Genomic DNA, 20,378 nt, shown 5'->3' with positions numbered 1-20,378 from the left:
AGAAAATCACTCAGAAACAACCACTATTGACATATTGGTGAAATTCCTTTTAGCCTTTAATACATACATATATTTAAATATGGGATTATATCGTTATATTAGTCCGTTCTCACCCTGCTATAAAGAAACACCCTAGACTGGGTAATTTATAAAGGAAAGAAGTTTAATTGACTCACAGTTCCACATGACTGGGGAGGCCTCAGGAGACTTACAATTATGGTGGAAGGGCAGCAAACACGTCTTTCTTCACATGGCATGAGGAGAGAGAAGTGTGTGGAGCAAAGAGGGAAGAGCCCCTTATAAAACCATCAGATCTCAACGCACTCACTATCATGAGAACAGCATGGGGGAAACTGCCGCCTTGATCACCTCCCACAGTGGTCTCTGCCCAGACACGTGGGGATTATGGGGATTACAATTCAAGATGAGATTTGGGTGGGGAAACAAATCCAAACCATATCAATCATATAATAGGTTTTTTTGTTGTTGATTTCACAAAACACTATATTATGAGCATTTATCCAGTGTCACCCAAAAATTATTTGAAGATGTACACTTTAATGCCTACTTAACTGTTCTGCTTTGTGGTTATTTCATGCCTTATTAATCAACTCCCTGTTGTTGGATTTTTAGGTTATTGTAGTAACAAAGGGTTATTTTGTTTGGGACATATGTTAGTCATACTGTATATAAGTAAATAATCTGCAGTCTTCATTTAATACTATAAATGTCATCATGTTTCCATGTTAATATGCCTTTTTTGTAAGTATAAGTTTTTATGGCTGCTAATGAAATATCCCTTCACTTTCACTGTTAAGTGTCCCCACTGACATGGACTTGCAGAAAACATACACCTTTTGCTAAACTCCTTTTCCTGGCCTCTCTCCATTTCTCATTCTTTCTTTCTCATCCTTGCATTGGATAGGTCCCTCACTGAGTCCTCTCCATTCCAACATTCCCTTTATTCAGTATGCCCACACAGAAATGCAGTCTCCTTGTATATTCGTTCAAGTCCTCAGTTATATTGATTTTTTACTTTTCTCGTCTGCTCCTCTCATCTCTCTCATTTTCCCCTATGTATTGCTTTCCATTCTTTAACTCTCATCTTCCTTCAAGTTTGATGTCTTTGTTTTTCATCACTTTATTGCTATTTTGGAAGGGGGCTTCTCTTTTGGAATTACTTGACAAAAGTAGATTTTTTTTTTTTTTTTTTGCAGTGCCAAAAAGAAAAAAAAAAAAAAAGGCCACGCTCTTATAAAGGCCTTTTTCTTCTTATGTTTTTGCCAACAGATGGATATCAGTATTGACAAACAGCAAAGAAGAGGCCCTAACCATGGCCTTCCGTGGAGAACAGAGTGCGGGAGAGAACAGCCTGGAAGACCTGACAAAAGCCATTATTGAGGATGTCCAGCGGCTCCCAGGGAATGACATTTGCTGCGATTGTGGCTCATCAGGTTTTTATCTCCATATTTGAATGATCATTTACAACATCCTTTCTCTTCCTGTAGAACATAAAATGATCTACTTATTGCAAAACCTTAACCCCTGTGGACACACTCACATACACACATAAAACACGTATTCCCAAAGTAATTTTTCCTACCGCTGAGCTGCTTTTATCTATGCTGTTTTCTCTACCTGTAAAGCCCCCTCTTGCTCTCCTAGATGTCACTGCCAAAATACGACCTTTCCTATTAGGTCCAGATATATAAGCACCATAGACGTTATGGAGAGAGTAGGGGGTGTGGAGTCCACATTTTGTATCACTGTTGCCGCTCACAGCCTGGACAATCTCACATTGAGTCCCTTTACTATTCTGATTCATAGTTTCCTTATCCTAAAAAAATGGGTCAATAAACCTCTTGCTATGGCACGGTGGCTCACGCCTGTAATCCCAGCACTTTGGGAGGCTGAGGTGGGTGGATCACTTGAGGTCAGGAGTTTGAGACCAGCCTGGGCAACATGGTGAAACCCCATCGCTATTAAAAATTCAAAAACTAGCTGGGTGAGGTGGGGGGCACCTGTAATCCCAGCTATTCAGAAGGATAAGGTAGAAGAATCATTTCAACCCGGGAGGCAGAGGTTGCAGTGAGCCAAAATTGCACCATTGCACTCTAGCCTGAGGGACAGAGCGAGACTGTCTCAAAAAAAAAAAAAAAAAAAAGAAAAGAAAATGGTACATGTGAAATCAACTGACATGTGGTACATGATTTTCATTCCTTCCTACTCAGCCACATCCTCCCTAACCTCTATATCACATTGAAGTCATCTTCTCCCAAACTTTTATTTTCAAATATCTCTATATTACCTATGTATTGGCAACAGCTAACATTGAGTATTCTCACTGTACTGAGAATCATGCTAGGTGTTTTGCTTATCTCAGTGAATCCTTGCAGAACCCCTGTGAGCAAGATGCCAATGTTCCCATTTTACAGATGAGGAAACTGGTACTCAAAGAGGTTGAATGACTTACATAAGGTCACACAGCTAGTAGGAGTCACAACAAGGGTGCAAACCTGGTATTCTTAAGCACTATGATATACTTTTTTTACTGTTTTACTTGTGAAACTGGATTTTCTACACAAGAAGCCATAAGCACCTCTGAGAGAAGTCTCAGATTTTCGCCATTATTGTGTACATGTATGATAGTGACACACATATTGTCAGGAAATGGCAGGCAGGTAGTAAACTCTCAGGCATTGACCAATCAGGAAGACGCTTGACCCAGAGAGACACCTGAAGATTTGGCTAACATAGAAGTAATAGTTCCCACTGTTCTAGGGCCATTGGAGGTTGTAGAAAAAAAGGCCTTAGGTCACTGAAAGAAACATTTGGCGTTCAGTATTTACAGCTGTCTTATTACTAAGAGGTGCTCATGGGGAGGCCATGACCAAAAACTGTTGGATTAACGTTAGTTGCAACTTGGAGGTTAATGATGGCTATAGAATCCATTCCCCTATGAGCAGTACTTAATAGACCTTCAATCCATCACTGTCAGAGGTGATAGTGGCAGTGAGGGAATCTCTCTCACAGGCCTGAAGGTGTTGCATAGAATCTCTTAAGAAAAGCCTTTCTCACATTTTCACAAGGATAAAGTGCTTAATTTTGTTTTCAATTCAGTATCAAAGGGAAACTTTTATTGTAGCCCCTAGGCTAAACCTCAAGAGTCCATTTCTTCTATTTAAGTCTTTCTTTCATAGTTCTTAACAATTTGTACTATTGTTTTAGCTTCCTCTGTAGTTAGCACACTAAAATTAGATGTCTTTTAGTTTCATTGTCTTCAAAATTCTTTCCACAGAACCCACCTGGCTTTCAACCAACTTGGGTATTTTGACCTGTATAGAATGTTCTGGCATCCATAGGGAAATGGGGGTTCATATTTCTCGCATTCAGTCTTTGGAACTAGACAAATTAGGAACTTCTGAACTCTTGGTAAGTAGTGACCTATACTTGGGAAGAATGATGATATTGTCATGAGTAATTTTATTATATTATTTTGGATTTTTTTTATGTGTCTGCCAAGTACAAAGAATTATATAATTCCTGAATTTTGTGAGTTTGCATAGATGTTTAAAAAGTAACTTTTGTGGTGTGTAATCTTGACTGTTTCTATTTCCTGTTTGAAGAAAGGATGAACCATACATGTCTATAAGTAGCTCAGTGAAATTGGCTCTTTTCTTTTGGGATGGGCTTCTTCAAAACTACTTTTTTCTTTTTGAATTAGTTTTCATATAACTCGCGAAAATAGCAGTTAAACTCAAATGTTCACATTACCTCATGCCTTCTGTTGTAAATAATGACTAAAGAGTTTATCTCAATTTTATTTTTATTATTTCTAAGTTAGTAAAACTACACATGAATTATGAGTGGCTTGTTAACTATTGTCATAACACCGGCTACTCTCTAGCCCATAACTTCTTTAGGTAGTAAGGGAAGAAATTGTGTGAAGTTGTGGTGCTTAGCTTCTTAATCCAAAAAAGGGGTTATGTACACTTAAACTTGTTTTCCTTTACCCTCTGCCCTTCCCATCATGAGTCACCCAGATTTGGAGTTGTCATCAGGTCCAAATTGCTCCCCGAGATATACCAAAATACCGAAGGGGAGCCCTACTTGGCATCCCCCGAGTAGGATGCCTACTGGACAAATGCCCTGTCTTGCATAATTTTAACACTGATGCACTGTGAAAGACTCTTTGTACTGACAGTGAAATTTTTAAAATAAAGTATGACTTCTCAGACAGGAGACTCACCCTTGAGCAGAATCTGAGTGAACCTGGGCTCAAAAAAAAGCTGAATGTCTAACTTATCAGTAGCCTTGACCAAAAAGGGCAGTTAGTGACCCAGCCAGCAGCCCTGGCCATCTGAGGATTCACTAAGCAATTGTGATCTGTCTTGTGTTCTATGCACAATACAAGATATTCCTTCTAATTTAGAAAGCAGGAAGTTACCATGCTGATACTCGGCTCCCTAGTTCGCTTCAGGATTATAGAGAAAAGACACAGACCTAATACCTGTAACACTTCTTCTTTAGTGCACAAATGATATCCCTCATCTCCTTGACCTGTATTAATGAAACCCAATTTGACGACAAGAAAGAGGAAAATCCAAATCCTAAACGTTTGCCATGCAATAAACCCGAGTTTTTTTCCCTCAAAGACGTGGTTGCGTGTATGTTTCTTAAACTTTGTATCCCAAAATTACATAAAATGATTAGAGGCCCTTCAGAAGAAATTTTCTTAGAATGCTCTTGAACCCAGAAGCAAAATGCTTCCTGGGTCCTCTGCTGCCTGCAGCATCTTAATCTGTACCCAAATATAAAGTAATCCTGTGTCCTTTTCTGTCCTGGGAGTAAATTTGTTCAATATAAAAAGGAAACGTGATGGTGGTTGAAAAGCTATTACTGTTCATTAAAAGTTTAGCCCAGATTCACAAATGGAGCCCGCTCTCTGTAATCTCAGATAGTTTGTATGTGTGTAGGACCAGATTCTGTTCTAGCGTTTATCACATATTTGTAGATATGATTGATTTCCTTCTCATTGGCTCCACTAGACTCTGAGCACCTATGGAAAGGAAACGTACTTTACCCATTTCTGCATTTCCAGCACTTAGTTTGGTGCTTGGCACATGGTAGATACTCAGTAAATATTTGTTGACCACATGGATGGTGGTTTGTATCCTGAGTCAAATGAGGGGAAATACGTATTCATAAATCTCAAAAGCAGATAAAAGGAGACTTAATTAGTAGCAAAGAGTTTGCTATATTGTGGTTTTGTTCTTTTTTTTTTTTTCTGTTACAGCTGGCCAAGAATGTAGGAAACAATAGTTTTAATGATATTATGGAAGCAAATTTACCCAGCCCCTCACCAAAACCCACCCCTTCAAGTGATATGTAAGTATTTGTGATATATTGAACTTTTTTTTTAATCATTCTATAATTGTTTTTCTGCCCTCCCAAAAAACTTCTTAGTTTTTTTTTTTTGGCTGGGCGCGGTGGCTCATGCCTGTAATCCAGCCACTTTGGGAGGCCGAGGCGGATGAATCACGAGGTCAGGAGATCAAGACCATCCTGGCTAACACGGTGAAACCCATCTCTATTAAAAATTTTTTTAAAAAATTAGCCGGGCGTGGTGGCAGGCACTTATAGTCCCAGCTACTCTGGAAGCTGAGCCAGGAGAATGGCATGAACCCGGGAGGCAGAGCTTGCAGTGAGCCGAGATCACACCCCTGCACTCCAGCCTGGGCAACAGTGTGAGACTCCATCTCAAAAAAAAAAAAAAAAGCCTTTAGTTTTTTAGTTTTTGTTTGTTTGTTTTTCAGAGCAAACCCCATTGTCAGGGGAAAGCAGAGCAAAGAAAAGTATTTAGAAATGTATTTCCGGGATGCACAGATTCTTTTCACCCCCACCTTCCCCTGGGTAGCTGCAACTGAGTACCTGTTCTGTGAAGCACAGATCGCCATGGGGGCAGTTCTCTCAAAAACATGGCATATTGTGATAAGTAAGAGATACTCAAAGACAATGGGAAATTCCTGTTAGCCTGGCAAAAATCCAAATGCTTAAAAGCTCACTCAGCAAGACTGTGGGGAAACTGACATTCTGTCTCATAATATTGCCAGTGGGAGTACAAAATGGTACACTACGAAAAACAAATTAACCATATTTACCAGGATTATAAATGTACTTAACCCTTTGACTCGGCAGTCCCACTCCTGGGAATTTATTCCTATTCTGTAATACAAAAAGAGTAGGAACAAAAGAAGTATCCATCTGTAGGCATCTGATGAAATACTCTATGGCAGAGTCACACAACAGAACACTATGAGATGGAAAAAAAAAAAGCACAAATTACACTGAAAAGCTTTTCAAAAGTTAATTTGATTGTAAAACTACCATGAACAAATAAGACCTAAGTTTTACTTTACCAACTTGATAACAGCAAGTGCTCAAGCACATACACAATGTAGTCTTGCCCACACCAGCATTTTTGAAATGTTTGCATGACCCAAACCTTGAAGGCACTGCTGCCAGATGAATGTCATAACAGCATGGATTTTTACGTCCTGTTTCTCACGTGGGAAGCAGCATCAGCATCGCCTGGTCAGCTTTGCACCTCATCTAGTCATTTGGCCTCTGTAAGGCTTTCGCCTACAAAATGTCTGTGGTTCTCCAGTATCACTAATGTTGTGGTTAAGATCACAGATTTTGGAGCCAGACTGCTGGATTTCATATCATAGCTCTGCCTTTTCCTAAACTATGTGATCTTGGACAAGTAACTTTAATTGTCTGTGCCTTAGTTTCCTCATCCAGAACATATATCTACCTCATAGGGTTGTGGTGACAAAGGGCTTGAATAAAAAGTGCTTGGAGCAGCATTTGGTCTATAGTTAGTGCTGTATAAGTATCTATTATTGTTATTATTGGTCTGTAGTAAGTGCTGTATAAGTATTTACAACTACTACTATTATTACTTCCTTGTTTGGCCAGTGACCCAGAGGCATAAAGTGAACCTCTTGTAACATGCAGTTTGATCACTCATTTAGTCATTGATCAAATCCTTATGGGGCAGCTTCCCTGCTTCAGGCACTCTTGTAGGTGCTGAAGATACAATAGCAAACAAGACAGAGTTTCTGTCCTGCTTACATTCTGAGGAGAGGATAACACAGGGAATTAAAAAGTCGGTAATACAATTACACATTGTATTAGGTGTTATGAAGAAAGTGCAACAAGAGGAGGTGTTGAAGTGTGTGGGGAAAGGGAAGGGGGTATTTTTTTCAGGTTGAAGGTAGGGAAAGTGCAGAGCTGAGGGGCATGAAGGCCCCCTCCCTGGGGGAAGCAGCCAGGCAGCTGGAACAGTCATTGTGCGTGCCCCAAGGGGCAGAAGGAAGATGTGGAGGGAGAGAACTGAGCAAGAGGGAGATGGGGGGGAGTGCTGGGCAAGATGGAGATGGGGCCAGATCATGTAGGTCATGGACTGCCTGGGGATTTGATTGTGTGATTGAGAGGTTTTAAACAGGAGTGGCATGATCTGAGTTATTTTCTAAATTATCTTTTTTTTTTTTTTGAGACGGAGTTTCACTCTCATTGCCCAAGCTGGAGTACAATAACGTGATCTTGGCTCACTGCAACCTCCACCTCCCAGGTTCAAGCGATTCTCCTGTCTCAGCCTCCCGAGTAGCTGGGATTACAGGCATGCGCCACTACACCCGACTAGTTTTCTGTATTTTTAGTAGAGAAAGGGTTGCTTCATGTTGGTCAGGCTGGTCTGGAACTCCCGACCTCAGGTGATTCACCCGCCTTGGCCTCCCAGTGTGCTGGGGTTACAGGCATGAGCCAGCGCGCCCGGCCTCTTAAACTGATGATGTGATACTGGTTCTCAACCAAGGGTGACTTTGCCCCCAGAGGATACTTGGCAATGTCTGGAGATAGTCTAGTTGTCGTGACTTGGACAGGTGCTACAGGCACCTGGTGGGTAGAGGTCCAGGATAGTGCTAAACATCCTACAATGCATAGGACAGCTGTCAAGAGAAAAGAATTACCCAGCCCCAAATGTCAGTAGGGCTGAGAATGAGAAACCCAGTTGTAGCTGATGTGTGAAGGACAGGCTCGTGGGGAATGTGATGGGGCCTGGGTGCCTATGGAAACAGACAGGGAAGAAGCTGTTAGACTAGATCCACTGAGCACTGAAGGTAAACTGGACAAAGGTGGTAGCAATTAAGGTAATGAAATGTGGTTGACTTTCCAATATATTTTGAAGGGAGAGCCAACAGTTTTAATATGAGATGTTAAAGACTCTGTCAAGATGACACCCAAGGTTTTACATCTAGGTAAATAGATAGTAGCATTAACGAAAACAGAGTAGATAAAGAGAGGACTGGGTTTAAGGGGACAGAGGAGAAAAGTTGTCTTTATCAGCCATAGGACTAGAATTCTAGTGTCCAGATTTCCAGACAAATCTATTTTCCACTGTCCCTATTACTTCAATGTCAGAAAACCTTAAATTGCAGGGGACCATGGGCTGAGTGCCCATAGAAAGTTGAAGGCATTGTGCCTAGTAAGAGCCAGATACTTCCTATGGCCACAGAATTAGCGACCTAAGGGTAGAGGTGATTTTCAGGGTGATCATGTGATACCTGAGCACCCTCTGCATCATGTCTTCCAGTAATTGTGTGGGCATCTTTGTGATATTTCCAGTGACAGTAAGCCACCTGCAGACATTCCTGAAATGCAGATGAATGCGTAGAAACAGTAATCTAAGATCTACCTCCCCGCAACTTTGCATCTTTAAGCCTAGTTCTGCCTTCCCGGATAATAATTGGGAAGGAAGCTTTCAAATGAACCCCTAACACATGCATCACTCTTTGTTCCTTACCCATAATCTTGCTTCTTTGGAAGGCAGCTATGATTACTAATATTTCACAGGTAAGGAAACTGAGACTCAGTGAGAACTTGATTTACCCACGGTCACATAGTCTCAGACTTGAATCAAGAGCCATTTAATTTTTAAGTCTGCTGCTCCATCCATCAACACAGTAGCTGCCTTTCACACTTTATATAAGACACATGCAGCAGAGGCCTCAGAAGCCAGGCTTGGGCCATTCTTTTGATTACTGGAAGTCCTCTAATTCATCAGGCTCTTGCCATCCTAAAAGGACTTTGACCTAAGCATAAAGAACACCCATGAGCATAAGATCTTGGTTACTTAGTAGAATCAGTTGATCTTTTCTCAACTGCACAGGGTTGAGAAAAGACCAGAGGCTGTGTGCCATCATCAAGCAGCCCAGCTGTTTTTACTGCCAACCCAGAATGAAAGAAAAAGGTACCAGCACAGTGTTAAACTGTGTTGCCTGACTGTGGGGTGTTGGAAACAGCAGCAGCTTCCACAGGTGGAATGCATATTTTTGAGCAAGAAAGTTCATGTCCTTTGTGTTAGAGCCCTCTCAGAAGGAAGAAAACAGTTATTAGGCACTGTACATCCTTTAATTCAAAATATACCAATGTCTTATCCACATTTTCAGATTTAAAAAAAAAATCAAGCTCATGACGATTAAGCAGTTTCCCGTGGTCACACAGCTGGGATGCTGTAGAACTAAGATTTAATCCAAAGTTCATTTACTGTCTTTATTAATTAGCTCATGTAACTGGGAAATTCAAGGGGTGGATTCAGGTGCAGCTGGATCCAGGCTTGACAGCATCACATGGATGCTAGCTCTGTTTCCCTGACTCTTACCTCTCCTTTACTCTGAGCTGACTTCCATTTTAGTCTTTCCCCAGAGGTGGCCAAGGCGACCATTGGACCACTTAGGTCATATACTCAACCCTGTGGCTGGGAGGTGAGCTCAGTCCCACCAGAAACACTTGAACTGAAGTAAGGAAGGCAATTCTCAAGAGAAGGAAAAAGTACCACACCCCTTCAGACTTTAGGCATGTTATCCACGAGGTCTCCTGCTCCCATACTGAAACCTATGCAGGAAAGACAGCTCATCTTCACCCCTTTGGAGCTCAATGCCTGACCTGGGGGAGTTGCTTCAGTGACAGCCTTTCTGAGCCTTAGTTTCCTCACCTATAAAATAGAGAGTTATGGCCGGGTGCAGTGGCTCACGCCTGTAATCCCAACACTTTGGGAGGCCAATGCAGGAGGATTGCTTGAGCTCAGGAGTTCAAGACCAGCCTGGGCAACAGAGCAAGACCCCATCCTTTTAAAATTTTTACAAAATAAAATAAAAAGGGAGTTATATCAGACGACAAAAATCCTTTCCATGAAGCTCTGAAAACTTTTCATTGGTCTTTCAGAATGTTTAACTTCTTAATTTTTTTAATTTCTTCATATGCTTGTATATCAGAGTTTGAAGTATTTATAAATAGTTGATTTCTCATGCTGTTGGTCAAGTGAAAAAGAAATCTGTTATTTATGTGCCCGTTTACTTTGTAACTATATCTATTACCTGTGTATATATTAGTAAATATATACTATTTTCTTTATTCTGTCGCTATTGGAGTAATTTGGTCTAAAACCTGGTTTACTTGAATGGTGAAAAGAAGCATATCTTAATTAAAATAACTTATCAAAGAGAAATGTTTGTCAGAAAAATATAAACCTTTCTTAGCACTTGGAAAATAAAAATTCTTTATTTTCTGTTTTAGGACTGTACGAAAAGAATATATCACTGCAAAGTACGTAGATCATAGATTTTCAAGGAAGACATGTTCAACTTCATCAGCTAAACTAAATGAATTGCTTGAGGCCATCAAATCCAGGGATTTACTTGCACTAATTCAAGTCTATGCAGAAGGGGTAGAGCTAATGGAACCACTGCTGGAACCTGGGCAGGTAAGGCCTCACTAAAATCATAGGATAAAAAGTAGTGCGGAAAATCAGTTTAAAAGGTGACTTATTTTAACATTATACCATATAATGAGACTCTTATACATTGGGTGGCCATGTCTAAATCAAGAGAATATGAGAGTGAAAAGGTGTACTCCTTATAATTACTTGGGGGGCAACTGATATATATGTAGCCTCCGTTGGCAGAGCATATTATCGACTTACTTGTATTTTTCCTTCCCTTTTTAGGAGCTTGGGGAGACAGCCCTTCACCTTGCCGTCCGAACTGCAGACCAGACATCTCTCCATTTGGTTGACTTCCTTGTACAAAACTGGTATCATTTTTGTTTTCTCTGTTGAATTACTTGAATTCGCCTTATAAATTAACACAAACCAGTCCTATCAGTGGCCTAGATCAGGAATTGGCAAGCTTTTTCTGTATTGCGCTAGATATAAAAATTATTTTTGGCTTTGCAGGCATGAAGTCTCTCTGTCAGGGCTATTCACTTCTGCGATGGTAGTGTGAAAGCAGCCATAGACAATGTGTAAACAAGCAAGTGTGGTTGTATTCCAATAAAGCTTTATTACTTTATTTATAAAAACAGACAGTGAACCAGATATGGCCTACAGGCTGTAGTTTGCCATCCCTTGGCCTTTGTAAATGTAAAATTATGTCTGTATGCAAAAATCTGCTGCACAGATTGGACACATTTCCTAACCATTAGGAGAGGTTAAAAGAGAGAAGACTTAAAAGCACAGGTCAACCAGATTTGTAAGTTTTCATTGTTCATAAATTCATAAGACAGCAGCAATGTGTGTGGCTGGATCAGTAGCTCATTCAAGTTTGGGATATACTGATGGGAGTATAAGAGTGAACATAGGAAGTTTGGACTTGCTGGACTGTTTATTCTTTATCTGCTCTGTAAGCAACAGATTATGAGAAGGAACTAGAGCTCATCCAAAGAAGATGATCAAAATAGTGAGGGGATTTGAACCCATGTAGGAAGAGTGGTACATAGACACAAGCCAAATTGTATAAAAGCCCAGGTTTCTTCCTCAGAGACAATATAGCATAGTGGCTCAAAGCATTGGCTCCAGAGACAGATTACCTGTGTTCAGATATCTCTGCTTCACCATCCCTATCTTAAAAATCTTGAAAGCAAGCACTTCAGCCTCTCTGCGCTTCAGGTTTTTCTATCTGTGAAACAGGTTATTATTAGTACTTACCCCATCAGATGGTTGTAAAGATTCAATGAACTAAGACATGTAAACGTTAAGAAACAGTGTCTGTCCCATAGTACCTGGCACTCTGAATAAATGCTGGCTGTTATCACTGTATTGCTTATAAATCTAGGTTAGAAACATCATAATTTTCTCTATTATAATAATTAGGTCTCAAATTTGACTCAGTCGTCAGCACAAAAATAAGTGGCTAATCTATAGTTTTAAGTTATAGAGTAAGTCATTTTTTTTCTAATAATCATCTAATTTTTCAGTGGGAACCTGGATAAGCAGACGGCCCTGGGAAATACAGTTCTACACTACTGTAGTATGTACAGTAAACCTGAGTGTTTGAAGCTTTTGCTCAGGAGCAAGCCCACTGTGGATATAGGTGAGAGTGTGTCCCAGTGTCTTCATGACTGTATTAAAAGCATGTGTTGTGTGTTACATCGTAATTTGATTATTGTTCCTTGCCTTCTTAAGGTGTTTCCTAGATAATTATGCAAATTAATTTTTTCCCTGTTTCAGTTAACCAGGCTGGAGAAACTGCCCTAGACATAGCAAAGAGACTAAAAGCTACCCAATGTGAAGATCTGGTAAGCAAAAATGGATGTGGGAGATTTATTAGACTTTGGCTGCCTTAAAAGTGTCATTCTGAGAAGCTAGAATTGAATATTTAAAATGCATATATTTTTTTTAACATTGGCTAAAGAAAATCAGATAAGCAATGTGCTACATTAGAAAAAGTGGTAAATTGATAAATTTGTCATCCACATGTTTTTGGAATGCAGTTAAAGGAGATGAAAGGCATTACAGAAGTATTATTACCAGATCGGCTTGTGGATTGAGGTCATGCTTTTTATTTCCCAGACCCATAAGACTTTCTCTGCAGCTTAACAGTAAAGAATTATTTGAGAAGCTGCTCCAAAAATTGGGCAAGTAAAGCTCAGAGTGCAGTGGTCTTCAAAATGTTAACACACTGTTCTCCCAGCCCCTCCCCTTCCTGTGCACACTCACCTTTTTTGACCCCACTAGTTCTTGCTTAGCAAGTCAGGGCCTTCACATTAGTGTGATTCTCTTGAGTTTCTGCTAAGTGCCAGGTTCCAGGCTCACCAGTTGGGCCTTTTTATCCTTAAAGAATCCTTTGAGACAATTATCCCTGCTCCCATTTTATGAATGAGAAAATGGAGCCACAGATTGGACTGGGACCTTAAAAGCCTACCTCTTAAACTTCAAAGACTCATTTTGCCGTTCAGCTAGGAATTTGCAAGTTTGAAGCCCATTTAATAAGAAGAAAGCTTTTAATTTTGGAGACAAGTCATCAAAATAAAGAAGGCTCTGCCTCCAATTGTTTGCATTTCTTCTTGAGCCTGTCACATAGCAGTGCAGCTTGTCTAATCAGAGTGTTGCCTGTAGTACACCCAGATGATTCATTGAAAACTAGGAGTAAGGTGGGATTTGCTCAGTGTTTGTGTAATATTGGGATGTTTCAGCATTTAAATTAAAATGGTGCACATTTGCTGTTCCTTCCAGCTTTCCCAGGCTAAATCTGGAAAGTTCAATCCACATGTCCATGTAGAATATGAGTGGAATCTTCGACAGGAGGAGATGGATGAAAGCGATGATGATCTGGATGACAAAGTGAGTATAAATTATGTCCTCAAATTCCTTAACACTTACCCCAACTTTTCTACTCTGTGTAGACAAGATCCATTTTTGGTGAGATTGATTGATTGTGGTTTTATGATCCAATGTACCAGGGCCATTTTTGTTGTTCAGTCCTTATTGGGCACCATTTAACAGCTATGTTAAGGTTGTCCAGAAACAGAGCCAACAGGATAGGGAGAGAGAAAGAGAATTTTTTTTTTTAAGGAATTCTCTCACATGATTGAAGGGGCTGTCAAATTCAAAATGCACAGGGCAGGCCAGCAGGCTGGAAATCCCAGCAGGAGTTAATGTTGCAGTCTTCAGGCTAAAGACAGTTTGGAGGCAGCATTCCTTCCTCTTTGGGGGACCTCAGTCTTTTCTCTTAAGGCCTTTCTTTGGCCGATTAGGTGAGGCACACCCATATCATGAAGGGTAGTTCCCTTGACTTGAAATCTACTCATTTAAATGATAATTGCATCTAAAAAATTACTGTAACATCCAGACTAGTGTTTTACCAAACACCAGGACACTGTAGCCTGTTGACACATAAAATTGACCATGAGGCTGGGCATGGTGGTTTATGCCTGTAATCCCAGCGCTTTGGGAGGCCAAGGCAGAACTATTGCTTGAGGCCAGGAATTTGAGACCAACCTAAGCAAAATGGTGAGACCCTGTCTCTATAAAGTAAATGGATCAATCAATAAAACGTGATGGTGCTACTGGAGAAGCTGAGGCAGGAGGATTGCTTGAGCCCAGGAGTTTGAGGCTGCAATGAGCTATGATCATTGCACTCTGGCTTGAATGACAGAGCAAGACCCTTTATCTAAAAAAAAAAAAGTAAACAAAAAATTAACCTTCAAAACAAGTAATTACTAAGTAAATAACAGTTGTTATTTATTGAACATAATCACGCACCATACAATGTTTCGGCTCACAACACACTGCGTACTCAATGGGGATCCCTATAAGATTAAAATGGAACTGAAAAATAGCCATCACTTAGTGATGCCATAGATGTCGTAATACCATAGTGCAACGCATTCCTCATATGGTTGTGGGGATGTTGGTATAAACCAACCTACTGCACTGAGTTGTATAAAAATGTACAATAATATCCTAGGCCTTCACTCACACCCGGAGCAGCTTCCAGTCCTTCAAGCTCCATTCATGGAAAGTGTCCTACATAGATGTACCATTTTTTAATCTCATATACCATATTTTTATTTTACCTCCTCTATGTTTAGATACACAAGTAATTACTATTGTGTTACAGTCATTTACAGTGTTTAGTACAGTAACTTGCTGTACAGGTTTTAGCCTGGGAGCAATAGGCTATACCATATAGCCTAGGTGTGTAGTAGGCGCTCCTATCTAGGTTTGTGTAAGTATACTCTATGATGTTTGCATAAGAATGAAATCACCTAACACATTTCTCAGAATGTATGCCCGTCATTAAGGAATTATGTTCATTAAATATGGATTAGACAGATTTAAGTGCTTATGTTATCTCAGATCGTCTTTATTGAAAGTCCATAACCGGGTGCGGTGGCTCACACCTGTAATTCCAGCACTTTGGGAGGGTGAGACAGGTGGATTGCTTGAGCCCAGAAGCTTGAGACCAGCCTGGGCAACATAGCGAAACCCTCTCTCTACAAAAAATACAAAAATTAGCTGGCCGTGGTGGTGTGCACCTGTGGTCCCAGCTGCTCGGGAGGCAGAGGTGGGAGAATCACTGGAGCCCGGGAACTCAAGGCTTTGGTGAGCCAAGATCATGCCACTGCACTCCAGCCTGGGTGTGGGTGTTTGAGTAAGACCCTATCTCAGAGAAAAAAAAAAAAAAAAGTACATAAGGGACATTGTTATCCCCATTTTACAGAAGAGAAAACTTACAAAGAGAATTTAGCAATTTGTCTAAAGTCTCTCAGCTAGTAAACACAGTTTGGAGGATTAAACCCAGTTCTCACTGAGTTTTCCTTATAGGCAGTTAACTACCTCTGAAAGTTCATTCATGCATTAATTGATTGCCTATGTATTGGACTTTTCCTCTATCCCAGGCAGGATGTAAGGAATAGCCAAAGAGGTCCTCAAAGCCTTAACAACTTTAAGAGGAAATAAATTATAATACAATGTGATAATCATTATAAGAGTTTGGAAAAATTCCTGAGAAGTATTCAGAGGACCAAGCAGCCGCCTCAGTCTACCTTCTCAAGGACATTGGAGACCGGTTTCTAAGGATAGGTAGAAGCTTGCCCGGGAAAGAAGTGGGGTGGAATGCATCATTCCAGAACACCATGTGCCAAGGGAAGGAGTCGTGGTAGAGCCTGGATGTCTGAGGAATGGAGAGAACCACTTTGTGTGAGACACATTCACCTGGCTGGCTGGGGAGAGGCAGGCAGCTGCCTTGTAGAGTCAGGCAAACCAGATCAGGATGACTTTGTGGGCCAAGTTTGGCCTTTGGGTTTTTGTGCAAGCAGTCAGAAGCCCACAGAGGTTTATTGTCTAAAGAGCAAGGTTTCCCACCAGCTCTCGCTGCAGTGTGGAAAATGGACTGGAGGAAGGAAACTGGAGAAGGGGCCATTCCAGAGGCTAGAGCTACAGTGGGAGCTGGTGAGCACCTGCACTAGGAGTGGCTTCCAGGGGTGTTTCCAAGGTGAATACAGGAACCAGGGACTCCAGGTGACACTGAGGTTTCTAACTTGGGCAGTTGAATGGATCCTAATGCTATCACCACAAGCGCAAATACCAGAGACACCTCATGGGCCATTGGTTTGGAACACAAGTCATTGGGGTTGGATTTACAGATCTGTAAGTCATTATTGTGTAGGGGGCAGTGGGTGTGAATCTGTTTACTTTGCAGGGGATATAAAATGAGAAAAGAGGCAAAGAATGAGAACTTCAACATTAAAGTGTTGAGCAGAGAAGAAAACTTAATGTAGCAAATTAGAAATAGGTGGAAATACTATTCAAATGTTGCTAAAAAAAAAGTCCTGCATTCTGAAAGTGTTTGCTAATTAAAGGTTAAATCTACCTGTGACCTTACTGTGCTTCTGACACTGCTGCTGATCCTAACCAGTGTTGCACTAGTGTGATTATTCATAGTGGTGAAAGATACAAAAGTGTGGTATCTAGATCCTCCCCTTGTACTGTGTCACCACCATGAGGCTCGTTGTGGCCGACCTCATAAAGCTCAGAGAGCCACAAGAACCCAGATTCCCACCTGCGCCTGCCCTGCAGAGGCCCTCTGTACACCTGAAGGGTGGTCCTTGATTTTCATTTCACCTTCTTATTTCATCTGCCAGCCAAGCCCCATCAAGAAAGAGCGCTCCCCCAGACCTCAGAGCTTCTGCCACTCCTCCAGCATCTCCCCCCAGGACAAGCCGGCACTGCCAGGATTCAGCACTCCAAGGGACAAACAGCGGCTCTCCTACGGAGCCTTCACCAACCAGATCTTCGTCTCCACAAGCACAGACTCACCCACATCACCAACCACGGAGGCTCCCCCTCTGCCTCCTAGAAACGCCGGGAAAGGTATGGGCTTTGAGAAGGGCTTGTGACTCCATTCTCAGAGCTGGTAGTCTAGCCAGCTTTGAGGTAAGAATTGCAGGTTACATTTGAGTGGTGTGGATCGTGTTGTCAGGAGCAGCTTGCAATAGGGACCATGCCATTTGCCAGGCACCAAGAGCAGGACAGGCAGTGCTGTGGGCACTCATTGTGCATTATTTGTGTTAACCTCACAACAACCCTGTGAAGTATGTGCTTTTGTGCCCATTTTACAGAAGAGGAAACTAAGGCTCAGTGAGGTACACTGACTTGCCCAAGGTCACACCACTGGTAAGAGGTAAAGTTGAAATTCAATCCGAGGTCCACGTGGCTCCAGAACCTGTACTTTTTATATTGTGGAGTGGAATTTCAGTTCTCTGAAAAGTTACTTTTCTCTGCGTTAAAATGCCTCTCTTTTGAAGATGCTAGTAATACTAATGGTAGTTAATAGTTATATTAATAGTTATATAGATCATTTTTCCAGAGACAGTACTTGGAGAGGAATTTCTTTTCCCTTGAGACAGGTCTTGCTCAGTCGCCTCCATCTCCGGGTCTCAAGTGATCCTGATCCTCCCACCTCAGCCTCCCAAATAGCTGGAACCACAGGTGCGTGGCACCATGCCCAGCCTTTTTTTTTTTTTTTTTTTTTTTTTTTTTGGTAGAGACGAGGTCTTGCTATGTTGCCCAGGCTGGTCTTGAATTCCTGTAGTCAACTGATCTCCCACCTTGACACCCCAAGGTGCTGGGATTACAGGCATGAGCCACTGCGCCCAGACGAGGAATCCTACTCAGAGGAGGGTTGTTGTGCTGTGTGTTGTCAAATGTCTCACAGGGCTGGCACCTCAGGCTAACATTAAAGTGTTACCCTAGCCAGTAGGGATAATTGAGAGGTACCCAGAGCTATAGCTTCAAGTTTGGTCTTCGCCAGTGAATCCAAATGCAGGGTTCTCCCTGTGTTCTCAGCTCATGCTCCCACAGGTTGCAAGGCCTCTCGCTACACAATGCCATGCCTATTTGAATCACACTAGGGCTATTTTCTGGGAAATGTGAGCTTTATTCAAAACAGTGTTTTTTCAGAGCTTATTCTCTATTGAAATAGTGTTATAAATGGGAGCTGTGTTCTTAGAGAGACCCCAAATGGCCTCATAGATCATAATGTAACGGAGAAAAGTTAAAATAACGCTTTGCCATGAATAGCTATACTCAAAGATAACCAGTGGCCACACAGTAATAGTGCATGTAAGCCAAAGGTCTAACCCGCTAGTGTTTGCTTACCATTCCATGCATTGTACTAAAATGTATGTTTTTAAATTACTCACATATCAAGCTGCAGGTCTGTAGTATAAGAATGCTGTGTTGCTGCTTCGTTGTGGGTAATGGCATTCTCCATCAGGGTAGCAGTCTGACGTAGAGCAGAGATTCTCTTTCTACACCCTACAGAGGACTGTGAGAAGCCTCCAGACCAAATACAGTAATGAAAAAAGTGACTGAAAGATTTCATATCCCCTGAGTGTGGTTACCAACATAGCAATGGGGACCTGTCTAGACAGGCACAGCCTATGCCTGTTCAGAGAGCCTCTAGGTCATTGAGAGTCCTGAAAATTGTTTATAGAAGAAAATGACACCAGAGTCCTAGGGGCCAAGAGACCCCCTCACTTCCCTCCACTCCCTTCTGTCATTTTATCTCAAGGGGGACACAGAAACCCATAATATATACTGTCTGACTTCGTGCCAAGCATATCTCTCATGCCTTGAATAAATTCTAACCAGCTCTTTACCAAAGACCCAGAAGACAAAGACTAAATTTATTTAGTGTTCCAGCTGCTAAAACAAGTGTTTCAGACTTGGCCACAGCAACCGTGGTCATCTAAGGATAGAGTACTTTCCCCACTTCCCCCACAAAAAGCCCATAATTGAAAATAGAAATCCTCCCTACAAAAACCAAGAGTGTTCTTCGTGGCTGTTCAGGACATCAAATTCAGAGATTTGGCCTGTCTGCTGTTATGACGTAGGGAGTACAGCCTTCTCATGACTTTTATGAGGGATTTGAAATGTGCGATATCCCATAGCTAGCTCAGCTCACATGCGCTTACATTTGGAAAACTGATAATGTTTAGAATGGAGCTCTTAGAAGACATTGTTAAAGATCAGCTGATGCTCTCTGTGCAGAGATAATTCTTCTCTGTTTTTTGGCCCCTATGTTTTTTTTCATTTCCTTCTGTTGAACTGATAGAACCATTTGCATGAAAACAAGGATGTCTTGGATCTCTCATTTGAGTTCCTTGTTCTCCATGACAAATAAAGCAGAGGTCTCTATTTGCAGCAGAAGTCATTTCCTCAACTGTGAATTTAGGGGTCTGAAGGACCCCTAAATTAAGTCTTCCGGTGAGACAGAAACAGACACTTGAGATAAAGTCCCCACAAAGGGGAAGAGGAGAAAGAATTATTCTGAATCTAGCTGAGGAATATTTTCAAGAAACTCCAGCTGCCTCATCAAAATTCAAAGAAGCTTGACCTAAATTACCATCAAGCAAAGCCCCCTTGTGCTTATACGTGAGCAGTGCCCCATAGTCTCAGAGGAGCTCAGTAGCTCAGAATCCCAAAATCACTGTCCTCAAGCCCCATACGGAAACATTTGGCTGCCTAACCCCTCTTCAGATGTGGGATCCAGAGAGACTAAATCAAAGCTATAAAATTAATTTAAGTGTGAGGCAGTTTCTCGTTTGTGATCGGTAGCTTCCCCCTGCCCCAACCCCACTTCTACCGTACGTTTATTAACTCTGGCTCTTGGTCTGGGTGCAGTGGCTCATGCCTATAATCCCAACACTTAGGGAGGCCGAGGTGGGCGGATCACCTGAGGTCGGGAGTTCGAGACCACCCTGACCAACATGGAGAAACCCCGTCTCTACTAAAAATACAAAATTAGCCAGATGTGGTGGTGCCTGCCTGTAATCCCAGCTACTCGGGAGGCTGAGGCAGGAGAATCGCTTGAACCTGGGAGGCAAGAGTGGAACTCCATCTCAAAAAAAAAAAAACAAAAAAACAAAAACCGGTTCTTGAGGCTTGCCAAGATTAGTTTCTTTTTAACGTTTGATTACAATAATATCACAGAACCTAGGTTTATTTATTTTTTAGAAGTGGAGGCTTGCCC

At 41.5% G+C, this 20,378-nt stretch overlaps 1 protein-coding gene across 4 annotated transcripts in view; it reads left to right on the top strand.

Moving 5' to 3' along the window:
• Nucleotides 1–20,378, top strand: part of ASAP1 (ArfGAP with SH3 domain, ankyrin repeat and PH domain 1) — a 395,945-nt gene that overhangs the window by 312,760 nt on the left and 62,807 nt on the right. For all 4 annotated transcript variants that reach the window (XM_077944032.1, XM_077944031.1, XM_015145993.3 and 1 more), the window contains 9 exons: nucleotides 1,291–1,454; nucleotides 3,299–3,432; nucleotides 5,297–5,388; nucleotides 10,639–10,825; nucleotides 11,069–11,154; nucleotides 12,316–12,431; nucleotides 12,569–12,636; nucleotides 13,574–13,681; nucleotides 16,987–17,215. In XM_077944032.1, the coding sequence (XP_077800158.1) occupies nucleotides 1,291–1,454; nucleotides 3,299–3,432; nucleotides 5,297–5,388; nucleotides 10,639–10,825; nucleotides 11,069–11,154; nucleotides 12,316–12,431; nucleotides 12,569–12,636; nucleotides 13,574–13,681; nucleotides 16,987–17,215 (1,184 nt within the window). The remainder of the gene's footprint in view (nucleotides 1–1,290; nucleotides 1,455–3,298; nucleotides 3,433–5,296; nucleotides 5,389–10,638; nucleotides 10,826–11,068; nucleotides 11,155–12,315; nucleotides 12,432–12,568; nucleotides 12,637–13,573; nucleotides 13,682–16,986; nucleotides 17,216–20,378) is intronic.

The sequence above is a fragment of the Macaca mulatta genome, chromosome 8 (assembly GCF_049350105.2).
Source record: "Macaca mulatta isolate MMU2019108-1 chromosome 8, T2T-MMU8v2.0, whole genome shotgun sequence".
NCBI classification, from domain to species: Eukaryota; Metazoa; Chordata; class Mammalia; order Primates; family Cercopithecidae; genus Macaca; species Macaca mulatta.
This window is presented reverse-complemented; position numbering and strand designations above follow the sequence as displayed.